General features: G+C 40.4%; 1 protein-coding gene and 1 long non-coding RNA gene across 2 annotated transcripts; both read right to left on the reverse strand.

Annotated features, from left to right (window-relative positions):
* Positions 1–3,114: 3,114 nt before the first annotated feature.
* mgll (monoglyceride lipase) lies at positions 3,115–21,357 on the reverse strand. Its single transcript, XM_056260905.1, has 8 exons — positions 21,237–21,357; positions 19,697–19,841; positions 13,297–13,403; positions 12,335–12,471; positions 5,246–5,356; positions 4,521–4,610; positions 3,850–4,065; positions 3,115–3,367 (listed from the first exon to the last, which is right to left on the reverse strand). The coding sequence occupies exons 2-8, from the start codon at positions 19,819–19,821 to the stop codon at positions 3,251–3,253; spliced, it is 903 nt and encodes a 300-aa protein (XP_056116880.1). The 5' UTR covers positions 19,822–19,841; positions 21,237–21,357; the 3' UTR covers positions 3,115–3,250.
* Positions 21,358–22,504: 1,147 nt separating this feature from the next.
* Positions 22,505–22,911, reverse strand: LOC130094571 (uncharacterized). The gene is made up of 2 exons (XR_008807985.1): positions 22,693–22,911; positions 22,505–22,621 (listed from the first exon to the last, which is right to left on the reverse strand). It is a non-coding gene; the product is annotated as an uncharacterized LOC130094571 (long non-coding RNA).
* Between the last annotated feature and the right edge of the window lie 7 nt (positions 22,912–22,918).

A 22,918-nucleotide genomic window follows, 5' to 3' on the forward strand; every position in this document is an offset into this window, starting at 1 on the left:
AGAGAGAAGGAGTTCCCTTTCAGTAAATATAGAGCAGTTGATCTATTCCTATTCTTGGGTCTCCTCCATTCAGGTAGCAGGTAAAGCCGTTACCATGGCCACACAGAACCTACCTTTAAATCCTCCAGTTATTTTCCTCGAGGAACTCATGCGCCCCCTGCCGGGCAAAAAAATAACTCATAATAGCTCAATAGTTCTTAACGGGGTTGATCATTCTGTCATTTACTCAGCATCATAACCTGATTTTTTTCTTCAGTCACTGTGGAACACAAAAGGACATGCGACACAGTATAAAAGTAAATGGTGACTGACCCTCCTTTTATCATAACTTTTAAACTCATCAGCAGATTAAGGGAAAAGACGTATTGTTGTGTTAGGGCAGAACATAGTCCACACAGAAAAGAGGAATGTTAGTCATTCACAAAAATCTACTTCTAAATCTCTTCTCCATGTTTGTTTATTCAATATTCATCATGCTTTCAGGTACTTTCAGCTGCGTTTAACACATTTGGCCATGTTTAAATAAATAAAATAAAAAAAGGGGAAAAGGCCGCAAATTCCACATGGGCTTTCCTGACAGTCTAAAGACTGACGGTAAAAGCACACGTCTGTTGCCTTAGAGTAGGGTGACCAACAGACCCAGAGGAAGAAAACTAAAGATATAAATATATTTTGTTAGTTCGTTTTTGTAAGTTCGTGAGAGCTATTTTTGTTAAATTTGGAGGTATTTCTTTTAGTTATTTATTATTTATATATTTATTTTTCTAATACAGAAGAGACATTATTTCTATCATTATTTCATTCATTATTTTTGAAACCTGGCATAATAAAACGTGTTGAGTAACCTCTGAGAAGCCTATCTGAATTTGTTTCTTGTAATATAACAATTTTCTATCCATACAGAGGAGGCATAGCCTACTTTAAATGTATTGCAATTAATAAGGCATCTTTGAGTAAACTTCGGGTATCATTTGAGTATCTGTTTGCCGGGCCGAGTGTCCTGGGTTTTGGTAATCAAAATATGGTCACCCTACCTTAGAGAAACTAGGACAGATGTACACCAAGGGAAACATGGAGTATATGCATGACTTCAAATGACAGTTTTCTAGAACAAATCGGAGTGGTTACTAAAAAAGATCTTTATAGTGAATTTTCACTGGAGACTATGCTTATTTTTTCCAGGCATAATTAGCTCTGGCACTCAAATCTGAAAGACACTGCCACAAATCTCTGTTGTATTGTATAAAAGGGGCTTTTAACAAGCTTGGGGATTTTTGGTGCCTTAGCCTGAGGGGCTTAACCATAACTCATATGACCCAAGTCATGGCACATCTTTGTAAATCTATGATCATTTAAATGCACACATGCATGCAATCACTCCAATCAATCAATCAGTCAATCAATAAATCAATCAATCAACAAACAAATAGAAATAAATCGTTCTCAGACAATTGAACAAAGTAGAGTCCACAGTGCTGGGATCATTTGGAAAAATAATAAATACACATAAGCCATATATCATTTAGCATTTCAAATTTATTATTTTATAGAATTTACAATTCAGAGACTATAAACTGGCCATATTCATTATTATTTAAATCACATTATATATTTGATTTCTGTGTTTAATATATTACAGCATTTATGCAAGCATTCAGAAAAATGTTTTATATTAAATGTGCCATTTACTAGGACAGTGCAACTGTAGGAGAGAATTGTAGATGTCATAGTAAAGGCAAGCAACTCAAATGGACAGTTCTTCAAATCCAAATGAATAATGCGTTATTGCCCAATGTAAAGATAATGTCCTTGAGAATATTAGCCGTGCTCCTAGCACTTCCACCTTAGGAAACAGTCAAAGTCACAAAGGATTATCAGTGATAAAGATTTAGTTCTTCTACAAACTCTCATAAGATGTGTTACATATCATGTACATGTGATGAGATCCATTTCAAATGATTGAGAGACAATATACTTTACGTGTGAAACAGACATCCATATAGCTTATACACAAAACCCATACACAACCATGCACACTATTTACAATCTTGTGCTGGGCATTTCAGTTCTGTTCATGTCACGGATAGCAGTCATTTTCCTTCTGATCTTAGTCAGAGTGCTAAATGACAATATATAAAATTCAGCTAGAGAAAGATTTTGCGTGTAGCTTCCATTAAAAATGTGCCACATTCAGTGATAAAAAAAACCTTCATTGATCCACATTCATTGATAAAATGCCTTTGAAGATAACAGGCAAATCTCTGTAACAAAACTCCCCTTTGTCGGAATCAAAACAGTCGTGTTAAATGTTAAGCTGGTGTGAACGACTGACCTTTTACAATTTCATGTTGTTTAGAGCTACAAACCCCATGAGAACCCTGAGGCGTAAAATGAGGTCAAAAGCTATTATGAACATACTATAATATCAACGGTAACATATTAATTTAGTAACGTAACACTTGTAAAAACAAAGGAATGAGATATTACAATTCCAGAGCCCATAAGGAAGAATCAGCTGCAAATAGGTTTCATATTCAATAAATGCAGCTGCAGAACAGCCAGTTCTCCCTTTACTCAAAGGAATGGAACAGTCTGGGGTGTTTGAAACAGTCAAACCACCAAAAGAAACTCATAAAAGCCAAAAAACTTTTATAATTCTCCTTATTGTGGCTATATATAGTGTATATGTGGGAATCTGTGGGATCTCCTGCATAGATGTGTCTGTTAGAGATTATCTAATAATTGATCTCTTCGAGAGCAATTTTAAAATTGCCCAGCAGACATTTTGCTCTCTCAATGTCTCAAAGCATTACCATATTCTCATTCTGTAGGTTCAGTTTGTTTTTCTGCCAAGCCATAGGCAATGGTTGAGTTGCCTTGGTAACTGTGCTCAAAGCAGGATGCAGTACTGCTGGTGTCCAGCGGGGGCAGCACTGCATCTCTAATGAGCAGTGGACATCACAAAGAGCAAATTGCAGTGGCAACACACGCCATGCCCTGTAGTGCTGATACCTTTGAAGTTTGACGGAACATAAACTCCCACAGAACCCTTACTGGCCATACTAAAGCGTAATTGGAACTTAAGGTCAAAGGTCACTTACTATTACTAATGACCTCTTACATCACCTAGGTAATTTTAATGAGGGTAGTTTTGTTGGCATGTAGTGCAATCAGACATCCCTTAGTCAGTAGAGATGAAAGATTTGATAGAGGGCGGGGCTTAGGCAAGTGTGCATGCGGTGATTGACAGCTAAGACCCATGAGGGGTGGGGAGTCTCTCCAGGATCCAGGTGCTCACCTCCTTTAAGACAGACTCAACTGTGTCGGGTAAGTCATGATGCAGGGCATGGTAGGCTTCTTCATATACCTGTTCATCATAGAAACACACACAGATTTTGTGAGTTAGAATGCACTAGGCAAGGCTTATGTAGGAATTTTGAAACATGGAGGGGGAGGTGCGTGGTTTTTATTAGAGTACAGAATGTGCATCTGGATCAGGTTATTCTGTGATATCCGAAACATCTACTGCCACAACAACAGCTCAGACCGTTTTCACAAGTCAAACCTCTAGTTCAAAGGGATAGTTCCTGCATCAATTACTCACCCTCATGTCATTCCAAACCTGTATGACTTTCTTTCTAATGTGGAACACAAACTAATATTTTGAAGGATAATGACAAAAGAACTGCTTTTTAAAGTCAGTGACAAAACACCGAGACATTATTTTTGTGTGTTTTCCACAGAAGAAAGAAAGTCATGGAGGTTTGGATAGACATGAGGGTGAGTAAATGATGACAGAATGTTCATTCTTGCATTTATTTGGCCAATGTTTATGCACGTTTGATTCACCTTCAGTTTTTTATCAGTGCTCTTGACCTCGTTATACATCAGTTGAGAGCCTCTGATGTCACAAAGCTTGTCGGCGTCGCCATGGAGAATAAAGAAGGGCCACGTGATGTTGGGTAATTCTCTCTCAATGCGAGTAGCCGCATCCATCAGCTGCATTCCGAATGAGACGCGCAGCCCTCCGTGATAATTTAGCTCATCTGTGTCATATGCCTCCACCTAATGAGAAGATGTAGGATTTCAAACATGATCTTAATAGCAGTAACTCATTGCTCAAGATCATACTCAATAAACAGGGAACAATAAACCATACAATAAACATATCAAATTTCTTTCACAATTCAAATGAAATGTATTATTGTACTGTAAGATGTTTATGTTGTCTACTATGACTGAATAAATGGCACAAGCTGTTTCTGTCAATTTAACAGTATTCCAGGGCCAAGCTATGAAGAAAATTACATTCATGTGTGTTTTCATCACTATGTACCGTATGTACCTCACTCTGAAAGAGTAAGTTTACTGTGTAAATACTGTTTCAAAAGCTAACATAACATAACAACATTGCCAGATTGTCTACTTAACCCTATTCAAACACTAACTGTCAGTGTGAAATTTACACACATACACATTTCCCTACTTCTACAGAAGTTCTTTCGCATACATTCCTGTACCTGTTTGGGATCCCGTGAGACCCATCTTGACTCGATCGAGCCGAGAGAGAGTTTTGGAGTCAAACGGCTTAGAATTTTTGCCACGAAAACCTGCAAAGAATCCAAGAACACACAGATGATTTACTTCAGAGACCTGAACATCTAAAAGCAGCAGTAACATGTCTGTTGCATCAGACACTGAATGACCGAATTTACTAAATATTTACATATTTAAAATTCTTCATAGAAACATTCTCAGATTTACAAATGAAACGGCTAGTAAAAATGACAATGTTCACATCGTATTGAATAAATATACCGTTGCCCCAAAAAAAGGAAAATATTTCACAAAACTGTGTATTTTATATGATAAAACAATAGTTACTCTTCAAAATTAAGACAAAGGCTATACATTCTGTTACATGCAATTAAAACATGTTTTGTTCATAGTTGAAATGTGATGGGAACTGATTTCATACATGCACTAAAAAAACAGAATTAAATGCCATTACAGAGAGGCAGAGATTGATTGAATAGATGAAAGCACTGAGCTTTACTGCAGTTATTTGACAGCTGACATTTAAAAGCTTTTGTTATTTGATTGCATTTAACCGTCTGACTGCAGGGGGCAGCAGATCTAATTTACAGCCTCACGTTTCAGTTGTGATAGATATTAAATGCAAACAATTGGGAAGAATTTGAAAAAAGAATTTGCCGTCACTATAGTGTGTTTAGTGACTTTTTACCTTGAAGGGTGTAGCAGATTCAGCATTCATTTGAACCATTGGAGCAATGAGAACCACACCTGCAAAATCCTGCGGCCTCTCACATGCGGTCAGAATGGAAATGGCCCCTCCCTGTAGTAAAACAAACAGACCCAGTCATATTATTGAAAACAGCAAACTACACTAGTTTAGTTGTAGATTGCTTAGTACTTCTAAATAGAAAAAATATATTAAATTATATTATACATTTAACAGCACTCAAAGTTGGTATAAAATATTATGGCAAAATAATATAAAAGCCATAATATGCTTAATTTTAGGTGTCTTATATATAAATGAAAATATATAGCTGCCTATATAAAAGTTTGAAAACCCCTGCATTAAAATTCTGTCTGTAATACACTGAATGATAAATATGACAATTTTACTTCCACACATGAGTAAATCTGAGTGAGAAGCCCCTAATTTGTAATTTTCTGATGCTCTGCTCCTCTGCTTTCTTCATCTTGCTTCTATTATGAACCTATCTATGAATATTCATGAGTAGAGGCCAGGATTCAAAAGAGGTGGAGAGATTAAAGAGCAGTTCCCACCACATTTCTAAGAGACTCCAATAATGGTCTGTTTAAAGTATACGCACACACACACAAACACTTTCAGTCTAGACATACAAACCCAAACACACACTTAGTTTAGACACACAAAACTGCATCCACACTAACACTAAAGCTTCATCAAGAAAATAGGTGGTCTGCTTTGATTTGATTATATGAGGTTATTGTTTTTTCATTAGAATTGATGTATCACTGGGAGTAACTGGGAGTAAAACACACCGATCTGTACACGCCTTTCCTTTACACACACACACACACACACACACACACACACACACACACACACACACACACACACACACACACACACACACACACACACACACACACACACACACACACACACACACACACACACACACACACACACACACACACACACACACACACACACACACACACACACACACACACACACACACACAAACACAGACGTTGTGTTTTCATGTTTTATGGGGACTTTTCATAGTTATTCTGTACAAACTGTATATTCTATCCCCTTACACTAACCCTAACCCTAAACGTCACAGAAAAAATTATAAGCTGTTCCTTATTCCTTATTATGTGGACCAAAAAAATGTCCCCACAAGGACAAGGATTTTGGATATTGCCATCTTTGTGGGGACATTTTTTCCCTATAAAGTAGGGTTTACCAGGACACACACACACACACACTATTATATGACACTGATCGTTTTCCTTTGTAAACGTGATAGGAAAGCAAAATGTTTATTCAGCCAGTAGCTTCAGTTCCTCAGGTCACAGAAAGCGAAAAGTTCAAGGACACACAATCCCACGACTGGATGTAGCAAGATTGTAAATTTCCTTATAGGAAGCATTGTGTAAAAAATAATTTCATTTTCTTATTAAAGACTTAAGGCTGTGATTGATTATATAAGGACCAAACAGCCTGTTGTTACATAAGATAATAGATAGAGAAAGAGGGGAAGAATTAAATAAAGTTCAAGGAAAGTGAGGGAGATGGAGAGCAGCAAAAACATATTTCATTATCTAGATTGAGAATCTGCTCTGAAGGAACAGGAGAGAGGTGCATTATGGGCATTAGCAGTAGATGAAGGATTTCTTATTTTACCAGAATGCCCATCACTACAACACAACTTTGTGATGTTCAAAAAAAATACAGCGTATAGATACATCCAGACACATTTCTAGTCTAAATGGCTCATGAAGTTTCTTGAGTATGCAGCTGGTCTGTTTTATTAGGAATTGTTGGATAAAAACAAAAGTAAAGAGCTTTCAGATGGATTCTTGTTCATATTCAGTCATCCATAGTTTGGGTTTAACACACACTGAACATGGGAAATGGAACAAAGCAAAAGCAAATGGTTCTTCCTGTGGCCTCCACCCCATGAGTCACAGACAGTCTGAAATAGTTTACTTTGACTTTATCAACAGTTGTAGTTGGCTTTGAATAGTTATTAAACATAGTGTTAAATGTTTGTATAGAAATTTCCAGACAAAAAATATTTACATCTTTTTGAGATGTCTGCTTCTTGGAAAGAATTTTAATATAAACGTAGGAAACATGTAAATATGAATATGAGACCTTTGCACATTTGTGAGAATGCAAACAAATGAGCTGAAAACTTGGTTGCTAAAATCGAGCTGCATGAATGCATGAATACAATACAATGCAAATCAATATGTACAATAAAATATTAAAATGCCTAAAATCTGCTAGATAGCGAAATACAAGTGCGGTTTTCTTTCTCTTGCCTTAAAGTATAACCCCTCATTGTTATTTCTTATTATTATTGATATAATTATTTATATAATTTATGCATCCTTTATGTTATAGTTCTCTTACGAGAGGTTCTCTCGTATTGCGTAGGTTAGCTTACGCTATGGGAAAGATTCATCTTTTCGAGATATTGAAGCCAAAAAATTATCCTTAATTTTTGTATTCATTGTCAACGCAGTGCAGCAGCTAGCAGACCTAGATCAGGCTGTCTAGCGTGCTCATAGGCTGCCCTGCGGGAACTGCAGCAGCCTACCACTGAGCCCGACGTGACGTCACGTCCAATGAAGGGCGGTCGCGCCTTCACACCGTCATAGCCCGCCAGTATGGGCGTGGCTTAGCGTATATAATAAGGGTGTCACGATTTCGATCTTAAATCGAAATCGATCGAAATAAAAAAAAATTAGAATCGATCGAATTAAAAAATGGAATCGTCGATGCTGCCACGCCCCCATGTCACGTCCGGTCGGCGTGCCAAGCGGGAAAAAAACACGCGTGTTGAAAAGCTGCGAGTCTATGGTCAACCTCCTCTAACTTAGCTACAGCCATTCAAAAGATAGCATGGCAACTGCAGATGCAGGAGACCCATCGACAGAACTTGAACCCCCTCCTCTTTCATTGAAGTCGCAGGTGTGTAAGTATAAGAGTTATGTTGACAACGTTCGCGCTTCAAAAAAGCCACAGTTTACTTTGCAGACATCCCAAGTCTCGCGGAAGTTCCTGGAGTCTACCGCATATTGATAGCGGCTCCCTGATGCCCGCAAATTAGTTAATCTCCCGGAATCTAGAGTGAGTGAGCGAGCAAGAGCGCGCAATCGCGCATGCGAGACAGAAAAAACTGTGCTCCAAACCGTATATACGGGAGAGAGCGAGAGATCTTGCGTATGTGCCTCATGAAGCGCATGTAAGACAGAGAGCATCCTGATTGGCCGATATGTTAAAAAAATAAATGTAAAAATCGAGAATCGAATCGAACCGTGACCTTAGAATCGAAAATTTAAGACGTATTTTTAAAGATACCTCGCACTTCCTGCGGCTCGTGCAGAGCCCCGCTCAGCGTCGGAGACCGCCACGTGATCTACGCTCTCTGCCTGGGACTGCTCTATTCCCCCTGTGGAGGAAGCGGTTGCAGCGCACCTTTGTCCGCCCTCCGCGAGATGGCGCTCCCATCCAAGGCCTGCAGAACCACGTCTGCTTTTGACGGCCGCGCTTACGCCGCAGCAGGACAGGCCGCATCCGCCCTGCACTCGATACCTGTGCTTCAGATCCTTCAAGCAGATCTTCTTCGTGAGTGGGACGAGAGAGGACGGCATCCAGCCGCCGTCACGGACCTGAGAAGCACGACGGACCTTTCCCTTCGCGCTACCAAGTCCGCAGCACAGGCCATAGGAAAATGCATGGCCGCGCTAACTGTTACAGAGAGGCACCTCTGGCTGACGCTTGCTGACATGAGGGAATCTGAGCGTGCCACGTTTCTCAACGCACCGCTCTCCCCCACTGGTCTCTTCGGCCCAGCGGTGAACGGGATCGTCGACTGCTTCTCCGAAGTACAGAAGACCACACAGGCCATGAACTTGTTCCTGCCGCGACACTCTAGTTCCGCTGCAGGCCGCTCACGTGACCAGCCTCCTGCGCGAGCTGCTTCACAGCATCCAGCTCAGCCTAGCCACAGAGTCATCACAAAACGTTCCCCATCAAAGGCGATCGGGGCGTTGCATACGAATGTAAGTCTCGTGCCCGCTCCCCAGCGCTCACTTACTAATAAACGCTTCGCCCAGGGCGCCGCTCGCGCATCACAAAGTGATCAGAGAACGCTCCCCATTCTCAGCAATCGGGACGTCACACATGAAACAGCATGCCACCGCTGTCAGCAAACCGTCGTATCCAAGCACCGAGGGCGCGCGCGCCGCGCCCGTACCTCCGGTTCAGTTTCTCGGTCCCACCCAGTGTGGCGATCAGAACCCGGAGGCCATTCAACCCCTAGCTATACATATAAAAGCATGGGAAGCTATCCCAGGGGTATCAGAATGGGTGCTGAGCACAATAAGACAGGGCTATTCGCTACAGTTCGATCGCCGTCCCCCGCGCTTTCAAGCTCGCGCCACGACGACAGTGAATGTCGAAGTAGCACATCTACTCCGCGCAGAAATAGCGAAGCTCTTGTGCAAAGGGGCCATAGAACTGGTACCGAGTCGGGCTTCTACAGCCGTTATTTTCTCGTACCCAAGAAGGACGGAGCCCTCAGACCTATTTTAGATCTGAGACATTTGAACAAAGTGCTTGTGAAAAGACCGTTCAAAATGCTTACAACCAGGAAAATCGAGGGCAGACCGGCCTTTGGTCAGACCAGGAGAAGCTCCTCCACATAAACTGTCTGGAAATGTTGGCGGTCGAGAACGCGCTGAGGCGTTTCCTCACGTTTTTACAGGTCCACCATGTTCTAGTCCGCTCGGACAACATGTCTGTAGTGTCCTACGTGAACCGTCAGGGCGGGGTCAGATCCAGAAACCTCTGCGATCTGACGGAACGCCTCCTCGTTTGGTCTCAGCATCATCTGCGCTCGCTGAGAGCTGCGCATGTGCCAGGCCACCTGAACGACGGCCCAGACAGACTGTCCAGGAACAATGTTCCCCCAGAGGAATGGTCCCTGCACCCCCAAACAGTCCAAACACTATGGCGCCTTTTCGGCAGAGCGAAGGTCGACCTCTTTGCGTCAGAAGACAACGCTCACTGCCCAATGTTCTTTTCAAAGAACGAGGACGCACTGAACCAAACCTGGCCCAGCCGCCCGTTGTATGCTTTCCCTCCGATTTCACTGTTGCCACAGGTAATCAAGAGAATCAGGGAAACGCGCCACTCTCTGCTCCTTATAGCCCCGCGTTGGGAGAATCAAATTTGGTTCCCGGAGCTGACGCGGCTGTCACTTACAGCCCCGTGGCCTATTCCGGTGAGAACAGATCTCCTCTCTCAAGCTCGCGGCACAATCTGGCATCCCCATCCAGAGCGCTGGTCTCTGCACTCATGATTGATCAACGGATACCCGTTGTCCTGCCAGACGGAGTGATGAACACGATTACGCAATCCAGAGCTCCCTCTACTAGAAAGCTCTACGCGTCTAAATGGTCTGTGTTCTCCAAATGGTGTACCGACAGACGACAGAACCCAAAGGCATGTGGGGTTTCGCAGGTGCTTGTCTTCCTTCAAGAGCTGTTGGACAAGGGCATGTCCCCCTCCACGCTCAAAGTGTACGTGGCGGCCATCGCAGCGTTCACAGAGTCGACGCGCGGCCAGTCAATAGGAAGAAACAAGCTGGTCATCCGTTTCCTTAGAGGAGCAAGAAGGATGAACCCTCCGCGGCCCCCGTCGGTTCCTATCTGGAATCTTTCATTGGTCTTAGAGGCCCTGAAAACATATCCCTTTGAACCATTAGATTCTGTGGATCTGAAATACCTCTCGCTCAAAACCGTTTTTTTGACAGCACTGTCATCAGTCAAACGTGTGGGGGATTTACACGCGTTCTCTGTCAGTGCTGCGTATCTCGAGTTTGGGCCAAATGACTCTAAAGTCATCCTCAAACCTAGGCATGGCTATGTCCCGAAGGTGATTGGCACTCCCTTCAGAGCGCAGGTAATTTCGCTATCGGCTCTGCCAGCATCCGATAGCGAGAGATATTACTAACCTCCTCTGCCCTGTCAGAGCGCTGAAGGTTTACATTGCGCGCTCCGCCCGCCCCTTTCAGGCGCTCGGAGCAGCTTTTTGTTTCGTTTGGTGGGCGCACCAAGGGTCTCGCCGCCTCGAAACAGAGCCTGTCCAGATGGATAGTGGACGCTATTGCTGCTGCTTACGCGTCAAAAGATCTGCAGTGCCCTTTGGGCATCAGAGCTCATTCCACTAGAGGCATGGCCTCATCGAGGGCATGGTCCAGCAGAATTTTTATTCATGACATTTGTACGGCGGCAGGCTGGGCCTCTCCGTCTACATTTGTGAGGTTTTATAACCTGGAAGTTCCCGCCTTGCAGGCTAAACTTTTGTCAGTCTAATAGTATGTATGACCTGCCCGCATTTCTGCGCGCAGGCTACTATCACGTGACTAAGCTCTTCTGGTTGAGCCGCACTATAATGGGCCGTTATGTCAGACCGGCTATGCTGCTCTGCATTTCCCATGGGGTGCTTATACATCTGTCGGCCCGCTATGCTGGCCCCTATTTTTCCACTTATCTTGTTCCCCGACTCGGGGACTCATGGAGTGGATGTTTGGCGCGCACGGTGTTGACAAAGGGTTCCCGTAGCGTAAGCTAACTTACGCAATACGAGAGAACCTCTCGTAAGAGAACGTGTCGGTTACCTAACGTAACCTCGGTTCTCTCTAGAAGAGGGAACGAGTATTGCGTAACCTGCCGTGCTCGCGCCACGAGCGACTTTCGCTTCAGTCGATGAAAACCAGAGAAACAGCCTCCGAGCCCTGCTTATATACGCTAAGCCACGCCCATACTTCTAGAGAGAACCGAGGTTACGTTAGGTAACCGATACGTTTTATTACTTATCTCATTTATTTTGCATTGGTCTTGTACTTTTAAGTAAGCTCAGCCACAGCTTGTACAATGAAAATGTAGGATTGTTTGTCATGCTAATAAACAACATTATAAAAGCAGAAAGGAGCTAGAAAGAGACAGAACACATATGATTTCTGTTTGCTTATGGAAAAATATAGGGGGATGGTTTCAAAATGTATGTTACCATTGAGTGTCCAATGATGAAGACAGGCAGCTTGGGGTACCGGCCCTTCATGATGTCAATGTGCTGAAGTGAGTCTCTGATGTAAATCTGGAAGTTTTTGATATCCATTCTCTCACCTTCACTTTGCCCATGACCAACTGAGACAGAAAGAGAAAGAGAATAACACTCCAAACTTATTTTTCCCTCATTTCCCCCTGTCTTTGTATATCAGCTCTCCTTTTAAACAGGAGATAAAAGAGGACTGTCACTCACAAAATTATGCCAACAGCTCACAAAGAAGAACTCAGGAAATTTTTTGACATGACATTTAATCAAATTAACATAAAATGAATAATGGAACAACTAAATTAATAGAATGGAAATTCGAAAAGCACGTGATGTGTATATATATATATATATAATGAGAGGTGAAACTGCTTGTTAGAGGAGCAGAGAGACAGAAAGAGATCAAGAAACAGATAGAGAGAGACTGACTGTAATGATTTCTGTTTGTTGTATTTCAATAGAACCAATTACTCACACCGAGATACCAGACAGTCAAATCACACACTCACAGAACCCCAACTGCTCATCACAAGGCGGCTTGCTGTCTCTCTGTGTGAATCATTAGTTACCATGGCACTGCCACAAAACCTCTTTAACATTCTGTACACATAGCACCTGCTATATTCTATATTCTCTTGTTTAATTTCATTTCTGTCATTTCTCAACTCCATCCCCCACTCTAAACCCAGGATGTCCATGACTCCATTCCCACAACATCTGTTGTAAATGTCAAGAAAACAGGGTGGATGAATTACCAGGAATCAAATGTGGGCGTAAATAATTTTTTCACCCCACACTCTCACAGCCTCATAAAGAGCACGCCCTCCTACACCACCCAAAACACTGCTGTGCCGTTGCTAACCAACAAATCTGTATGTTGGGGATTTCAGCCGTTTGATTAGGAGTCTGCCACTAACCGTGGTCGTGGGCGAACACCAGAATGCCATGCTGGGTCAGACTGTGAGCAATGTCAGCATATCCCCCACAGTGCTCTCCTGCTCCATGGGCAACAAACACCAGCGCCCTGATGGAGGAAAAATACAAATTATTGAATTGGGCTAGGAATCGTAAAGAATGGAACAGTTTCAGTTCAGATTCTTCCTAACAATTCCAGTTCCTTAACAGTTTCTGTAACAATTATTTTAGTACTTAAGAGAAATAAACATTTGAAATGCAATTTCATTGCGAGATGAGGAGATATCCTCATCAGAAAACAGTCTCGACTAATCAAACCACGAACGACGTGCTAAGTGAGCTGAACTGTATGAAGTTCAGTGAACTTCTGAACTGTATGAATGGCGTTCGTGGTTTGATTAGTCGAGACTGTTTTCCAAAGATGGCTCCTGTCTGTATACACGAAGTGGACTGTCTTTATCTTTGTCTTCTTATTAAACGGTCTGTACACTTACAAAGTTCTCAATGCTTCGTTTTGCATGTAGGGACCCTCATTATGTTACTGTGTTCGTGTGAGGCTATTTTGAGCCTTGTTAGTGGTATAAACTAGCGATTTCTTTTTACTTATTAAATGCCCCCATTACTAGCGTTATACGCTAAACAGTTTTTAGAGATAAAACTCTTTACATTCGATTATCATGAAAACAAATCTCAGAGAACGGTTGACTAGGTACCAATGTTTTATTAGACCAAAGGTTCATTTTCCGCCGGAGTTCTCCTTTAATTGTATGCTACTAAGTACACACAAACGACATTTATTTATAATATATATTTAGTTGCTTACTATATATTGCATAATTAAAAAAATGCAATTTCTTTCACTTGATAAACTGTTAATGATAATAATAATAATAATAATAATAAACAAATAATTGAACCATTACATTAATATTGAAATATTGAACTGATATTGAAGTAAGTGCATTATTGGTCATTATAATGTAGTTCAAATGACATATCACAACAATTCAAATCAGGCACTAAAGAGAGTACCCATTAAAAGTTCATTAAGCCAATGAGATCGCTTGGGGTCCTAATGGAGACCCGATTTTGATGGAGGACCCGGACGTTTTCTCGCGATTGTTAAGTAGTCTGCATCCGCATCGGTGGAAAATGTACGTGCAAGAACCGTTAATGGAAGCGAAAGTCATTACTGATATTATTCAGAACTGTTTCTCAGTTCCCAAAGTGAAATACAGACACATCCTAAGTCTCACACCAGAATAACAAAATACACTCATTAGTATCTCACACCCAAAAACCTAGACAAAATAAGACAGAAAGAGATGAAGGAATAAATAAATCTAGATGGGGAATCTAGATTTATTAGGCCTACACTATTGCAGATTTTGTAATGACCTCAAAGCAGCCTCTTATCAGTAACAAAAAGAGTCTTTGTAAATATAATGGGCTCACATGGTCTCAGAGGACTGAGAGTGTGCGTAGGTTTACTTCTATTTGCAGAATCTGCTAATCCTTCAATTAAATTTCCCTATCATGCACAGAAATGTATTCACTAAAAATAAAGCCACTCAATCTAAGAGCTGCTGGTGTGAGATAAAATGGAAACGTTTGTATGCGTTTGTAGTCATGATCATCTTCAGATTAAAAAGTTTTAGTCCTTGAACCCTGGGAATGGAGTTTGCGAGGCAGACAGAGAGACTACTGTGTGTATTTGCTATGTGTGTGTGGACGTCTTTGGAATTCCAAAACAGATCTACAAAGCAACAAACATCAGAAGCAGAATAGAGATAAACAGATAATGAAATTCTGTGTGCCTGTACAGTTTTGGCTACGCTTGCGAGGGCCGAATTCATGTGTGTCTTTTGGCATTGCACTGGCAGCTGTATAAATATCCATGTTTGGTAAAGGAGTTCTTCTCCAAATGCCATTAGACACTAGAGAATGAAACACGCTGACTGGCATGACCCAATTATCAGACTGTGTAAGAGTGTGTTTCACTTCACTTTGCATGGGTTCAATGCCCAGATTATCTATTGAGCGATCTGTCAATCATTACAGGGGTCATACAATGAGCTACTGTGGTCTTTTCAACTTTCACCCACTTCCTGTTTCTCTCATTGTATCTGGCAGCATCAGCACTGGACATGAACATGTAAGCGACTGTAAAGAGACAGTGTGAGATGATGTCTGGACTGTCAGCAGAGGCATTCTTCTGAATGCTAAGCCAACCGCTGAATTTGTTGTAAACAGTTTGTTACTTCAGCTGCTCATATCTGTCATTACAATTCTTTTAAGTGGAAGTTCAACTTCCAACAGACAACCTTACTACGTTTATGTTTACTTTCAAAGGTTGGATTGATGTCACCTGGGTGCGAGCGAGTGCTAGAAGGTCCACAACAAATTTGAGAGGGAAAAAAAAAGATTTTATAAAATGTACTTTTAGGCCTGTCAATGCATGTTCATTTAAGATATCAATTAAATATGTTTAACATAATGATGTTTTCATTTATTCACATTTACCAGATAGAATTACAATATAAAAGCCTAATTTATTTTGAAGCCCAAAAAAAGAGCATCCATCCATCATAAAGGTAATCCATATGGCTCCAGGGGTTAATGAAGGAATTCTTAAGCAAAGCGATGAGTTTTTAGAAAAAAAATTATCCATAATTATAACTTTATAAACGGTAATCACTGGTAACGTCCGTTCACGACAGAGCCGAGTTCCGGTGTATGACGTAGGATGTAGGAGTAACGTAAGCTTAGGTAAGAGTAGATAAGCGGTTCAAACAAATAGAGCTGGGCAACAAAATCAAGCATTTCTCGACATTTCTCTTTAAAAATTCTCGTTTTAGACTTCTAATTCGTGAGCAGTGTTTTGTTTTGCTCTATCCTCTGCGCTTCAGCGTTCGTCAATACGTCATGTGTCGGGTCAGAATTCATTATTCGGCTGGAAATCGACTTGCGTACGGACGCCAGTGGCCACCATAGATATCCATAATAACATCCAAAATCGCATACTTCCCTAATATACAGTATATTAGGCGAATAACAGTATGTGACGAAAGAAGTATGTCCAAATTCACAGTACTACTCATAAAAGAGTAGGCAAAAAGTACCCGGATGACCTACTTCTTCTAGCAAGATTCTGAAGTATGCATATGATGGACACTTTAATATCCCATGAGGCCACAGTAGAGGATTTGTGAATAGCAGTGAAGCGACCATCGAGCGACGCAACTGACGCTGGTTGGTCACATGATAATGACAATATGGCAAATATAGTACGTCCAGATTACATTCATACTACACACATTCATACTATACAGAACATACTTTTTTAGCAGTCATGAAGAAATTAATAATTCAAAATAAGTACCTACTCAAGAGAGTATACGATTTTGGACACAGCCTCTGATTCGAGTTTATAAAATTATAAATATGGATATTTTTTCGCTTCAGAAAGCCTTTATTAACCCCATGGAGCCGTATGGATTACTTTTATGATGGATGGATGCACTTTTTTGGGGTTTCAAATCTTACTATTCACTCCCCTTATAAAGCTTGGAAGCTCCCTTTATGGAGCTAGGATATTTTTTTAATATAACTCCAATTGTGTTTGGCTGAAAGAAGAAAGTCCTATACATCTAGGATGGCTTGAGGGTGAGTAAATTATGGGATAATTTTCATTTTGGGGTGAACTAACCCTTTAATATTGGCTTTTAATTAAATGTTTTGTAACAATTGTATAATTTTGTTGTATTAATATCACACATTTATATTAATAACACACACACCCTTCAATTTCTTCTCTGCATTTTTTTCTCTTCTCTAGCTTGCTTCCTAATATACTTTCAAATAAACCTGGCATTGTATATTATGAATATTTTTGGAAATATTTAGACAAATTGATTTTGTTCTTTTGTAAGTCGCTTTGCATAAAAGAGTCTGATAAATGCATAAATGTAAATGTAATAATTTTTTTTTACTCACAGGGTTACTGGCATCAAAAAGTTTGAAAAGAGCTGATATAGACTATATAAACTGTCCAAGAGCAGAGTCTAAACATTATCTTGTCGGGTGGGATTCAAATTTTCATTATTTGACCTCATTTGGATGCTGTTATTGGATATATGGGATCAGTTTATTGCTGAATGATGCAAAGCATCCAGAGTTTTCCATGCTGTAGCTAAACACTAAACAGCTAGTAAACATACACACATAACCTTCAAGCGATCAAACAGGCTGAATATTTCACCATAAACAGAATGAAATAGTGCAGCACTAAAGGGGATCCTGATAGCGTTCCTTCAGATGTTTGATATAAATATGTCTGATGGCTGTAGACGTTATTTGCTCTGAATCGATCACATTCAGTCACATGGGAAATGCTACATCTTCCGCATTCCAAAACAAAATATTTGGGGTTTTATAACATTTAACTGAGGATCACATGGTTTGTGGTTTAACGGTTCACTCTTATTATTTATGCACATGAACATGTACAGATACACACACACACACACACACACACACACACACACACACACACACACACTCTCTCTCTCTCTCTCTCGTCATATACACTCACACGCATTAGAGATCAAATTAGTCTGAGAGAGGGAAAGAGGTAGTAACTATAGTAACGGCATGCTCCCCTGGGCTACACTAAGACCACTTCAGGGTGAATAGCTGATGGCAAAACAACAGCTTTGTAACAGAGTTTAACCTTTTTGACATAAGCATGACACACACACAAACATAAAACTGCCTGTTTGAATGGGTGCAGTAAGATATGGAAGCATCTGACAAAACCACATTCTCAAAATGATGACCTATTTTACAATTACTCAAAAGAACCACAGCTGATGATGACACTAGTAGAAAAGTGTACTGGAGCAGATCTGTACTGTGTGTGTGTGTGTGTGTGTGTGTCTATAAGTGGTCATAAAGAGGCCATGAGCAGGGGCTTTCGACTCAAATTCTGCATGGAAAGAAACCAAGACATTTTCTTCAGCATTCACCGCATAGATACTGAGTGGGCCCCCCTCTCGTTCACTTTAACCAGATGAGTTATTCAGGACAGTATAGTCTTTTTAACAAGACAGTGTTTATGAGAAACTGACTTTACATCACTTGAAAACCAGTGTGAGTGAAAGCAGGCACTGCCTGTATATGATATAAATTCTCAATTAAGTAAACATATTATTATTAACAAGTCTGTCAATTGCATGACAAGTCATGTCAGCAGGGCAGAGCCCATGAGGAACCGACTGGATATTCTTCATTAGAGTCTTCATTTAATGTCAGTTCACATCATTTACAATGTAATTTCTCCAAAGTGCTGTTCATTTTTCAGTGGGATAGAAAGCAACCAATGTAGCCCAATCCGTGTATATTACTTGTATGAGCCGATTCTTGTACTGATTCATTTAAAAAAAAAGACTCAGGCTGCTTCTGAAATCGCATACTCTCCGAGTAGGTCATAAGTACTTAATTAGTGAATATTTGAAAAGTCCAGAATGTAATCTGGACATACTACATTCTTCATGTTGTCATGTGACCTACAGTGTCAGTCACAATTCCTCTCCTGTGGCCTCAGGGGATAGTAAAGTGTCCACTGGATGGATGCAAACTTCACTTTTTGTGCGCAAAGAAAAAAACATAAAATAAAAGTTTCAATAACATAGAAGCCTATGGAGGAGTGAGACAGCTCTCTGATTTCATCAAAAATATCTTAATTTGTGTTCCAAAGATGAACTAAAGTCTTACGGGGTTGGAACAACCGAGGGTGAGTAATTACTGACAGAATTTTCATTTTTGGATGAACTAACCCTTTAAATCAGAAACATTAGCCTACCGACATGTTCATATGACAACATAAAGATACATTTGTAACAGCATTTTTTTTTTGTCATAAATCATTTTAAATTTTAATAAAAACGCATAGGCTACTGAATTATTTGGTGAGTTCATGTGTGAGATATTTTTATTTAGCATAGCTAGCATATATATTGAGAGAGAGGATTTACAAGATACTTCCCTCGTCTATTTCCTCGCTCACCAACTTAGACATCACGTGAGTAAGTGGGCCAACAGTTCATTATCTTGTGGTAAAAGAGAAGTTCTGCGGAAAACCGCAGATCAACCAACTGTTAACGTTTACTGCAATATGAACCTGCGCTGTTATAGCCTATTTGTAGCGTGTTTTTAAATTAACTGTTTAGATGCGTGAAGGAATTGCAAGTTAAAAATAAGCTCCGTTGGGAAACCTCCGGGAACGCTTATCAGCCTCGCGTCCTGCTCTACCGGAGACCGTAACGGAGGGATGGATCATTCGCTTTGTCCCAGGAGGCCTGACCTAATCTCTGTGTTTGTGTTGTCATGTCTCGCACTTACTTCGGCGGACTGTCGGGCTCCCAGTAACGGCAGAACAAGTGCAGCTCGTCGGCGTTGACGATGTGCGGCAGTTCGGTGTAAGGGACACCTTGTGGTGACCGACGAGTCCCTTCGGGTTCCGGCATGTCCCCGCTGAGGGCTGAGTCTGAAACAAACAGACGGAGCGCTGTCAGAAGCTCACTGCTGTACCAGTATGAAACAGCGGCGACTAACAGGCAGGTGGCTAACATATGCATTCCGGGAATTTCATTCATCTGGTGCCCCGCACCGTACAGCGACCGGCAGAGTGTTTCCAATTACATTCGCTGACGTCAGGACCGGAGAGATAACACGGACTGTCCTGACCCCTTTGCAATATTCGTACATGCACGCGCGCGCGCTTTGAAATGGACCGACGGTTCAAAGAAAGTCTATTGTCGTCGCGTTGAGCGGTTTCCTGTAGGCTAGTGTACACAGAAGCAAAAATAGCACGCGCACTGCGGCGGAATGGTTGTGACTGACAGCGTGTCAAGAGGGACAGAATGAGAAGCTGCCAATGATCGACATGCCAATTAATTCGAGCCAATCTATGTATTTGGGTCGATGGAGAATCGAGGCCAGCACTGATTGATTTATATAGACCACCATAGACAAATATATGTCCATCTCTCAGCTCGGAGAAACACTAAATGACAGGACACCCGTGCTTTCGTGCGTTATCATAAATAGTTCTCGACCAATTAAGCTGCTGTTTTTGCTAACGAGATGATAGAGAAAATTGTTAAGTGTTTACATAGGCTATAACATGCATAACCTATTAGCCTATTAATTTGACACAATAATGACTAAAACTGTGCAGTGACACAATAAAAACATAACGTTGTGAATATTCTATTATTAATAATAGCTATTTATTTATGTCGTTATATTTACATGTTTGCCATCTTAATGGCCTTTTTATTCACATTTATTTTCACAGCTCATCTATTTTTATGTCTCAATAGCTTACTAAGTTCAAAATGTAGAGTTTCTCAGCTGACTAAGTGTAAATATCTGTAAAAATGTCACCAAACCGATTTTCTGTCATAGGCTAGGCTTCTAATGATAATAATTAATATTAATTATGAATGCCTATTTGCACAACATCCATTTGCCATCTAAATTGACTTTTTTTTCTTTCTTTTTTTACAAATGTTCCACAGACTGAGTGTAAATAGGCTATCCGTAAAATGTTATATAATGATAATCCTGATTATCGTCAACAGTACACTTTTTAAGTGTAGCTATTTCTTTCTGTTTTTGGTTATAGCCTAGGCCTACTGTATACATAAAAAATATAATTGATCATACATTTAAGCTTGGATAACAATTGGATGATATAAAACAAATCTGTTTTCAATCCCTGAACACACAGTTGTAAGGAATTATGAATTCGCGTGACTCGGTGCGCGGCTCTGATCAAGTCTAGTTTAGCCTAGGCTACTTGGCAAAGGTGACTCCCCCATGTATTTAATGTAAACATTTACTAGATATCAAACAACAAATCCAACCAGGCACTTACCTGAACCTGCTATAGACGGAATGCTGGAGACAGAAATCAAGTCAACTTTTCCAGTTAGTGGTCCGGTTATCGGAGCCGATGGTTGACAGCGGCGCTCAGTCTGCTGTTGTTTCTCGCACTGGGCTCAACTCTAACTCTGATCCGCACACCACAGATGCTGAGCGGCCGCCTGATGGGAGGAGAAAGAAGGAAAGGGGAGCTGTGTGAGAACCCGCCAACACACACACACACACACACACACAGAAACTCTCTCTCTCTCTCTCTCTCTCTCTCTCTCTCTCTCTCTCTCTCTCTCTCTCTCTCTCTCTCTCTCTCTCTCTCTCTCTCTCTCTCTCTCTCTCTCTCTCTCTCTCTCTCTCTCTCTTCTTTTTCTTTCGTTACAGCTAAACGAGATTATACTTTTTCATCTGGGTGTCAACTGTCTTTCAATAAATCTAAGAGCTAAGATTAAAATATGAGACTGTTCACTTATTGTTTGTACTGCAGGTTTTTTACAAGATGATCAATATAACACATAGGCCTATTCTTTCTTCACCTTTTTGTCCAAGTCCATTTCACACTGCTTGTGCTTTGGCCACAATAAAGGTGTCATCTTCTTGAAACAATGCGCTGCTGCTGGTTGGGCAGGTTCCACATGACCTGTCACTTTTTGGGCTTATGCTAGAATGTTCAGACCAGTTTCTCTTAAACTTGTTAAGGGAAGACCTATACATTTACATAAACACACCATTTTTGAACCCTCTGAATGTGACTTCATACATGAAAACAGCGCCCATCAAACGAAAAATGTTATAGATGTTATAAATGTTGTATAAACAAAATTAATTCTATTTAATTCTCACACTAAAACGTGATATTAAAAAAGTAAAGTAAAGATATCTGATAGAACTACATCATTTATGTTTAAATATCACTGAGATTGTTATTAGCAATTCATACTGAACATAAAGGACTCCAAACTTGATTGTTTGTTTAGAAACTTTCGTTGAATTCTTTAGTCAGAAGCAGAACCAAAATAACTGATAGTATAACATAGCAGATATAATTGACTAACAATTTCACCAGAAGAATAAGAAAATGACTGTTTATTTAAGTTATACTGATTCTAAATACACATGCATACAAAAAGTTAACACATAGCATACATAGCTTATACACACTAACATACATAAACTGAATTTTATATGGTAATTACAATAGGCTACCGATCAAAAGTTTGGGGTCTGTACATTTTTTTTATGTATTTGAAAGAATTTTTCTTATGTTCACCAAAGTTGCATGTATTTGATCAAAAACGCAGTAATATTGTGAAATATTATTACACTTAAAAATAACTGTTTATTCCTGTGATGGCCAAGCTGAATTTTCAGCATCATTTCTCCAGTCTCCTTCAGAAATCATTCTAATATGCTGATTCGGTGCTCAAGGAACATATTTTTTTTGTGGAAGCTGCTACATTCTTTGATCAATATAGAAAGTTCAAAAGAACCGCATTTATTTAAAATTGAAATGTTGAAATGTCTTTACTGACCCCAAGCATTTCAACTGTAGTATAATTGCTCAAATATTGTATAATGTTTAGTAAAGCTTTCCAGTATAGTCTAATTATTTTGTGAGAAACTTAGTTTACATTCATGTGTGATATTTCAGTGTCATAAATGTACCTGGAACTCTACAGTGCA

Source organism: Rhinichthys klamathensis, unplaced genomic scaffold (genome assembly GCF_029890125.1).
Source record: "Rhinichthys klamathensis goyatoka isolate OS25496 unplaced genomic scaffold, OSU_Roscu_1.1 h1tg000180l_1, whole genome shotgun sequence".
NCBI lineage: Eukaryota > Metazoa > Chordata > Actinopteri > Cypriniformes > Leuciscidae > Rhinichthys > Rhinichthys klamathensis.

Bases quoted from the DNA above. Each gene is read 5' to 3' on its own strand.
- mgll (XM_056260905.1), bottom strand. From the start codon at position 19,821: ATGCCGGAACCCGAAGGGACTCGTCGGTCACCACAAGGTGTCCCTTAC. The intron at 13,404-19,696 runs GTAAGTGCGAGA...TTCCTCCATCAG, and splicing joins GAGCCCGACAGTCCGCCGAA to GGCGCTGGTGTTTGTTGCCC. The intron at 3,368-3,849 runs GTGAATCAAACG...TATGATGAACAG, and splicing joins GCACTGATAAAAAACTGAAG to GTATATGAAGAAGCCTACCA.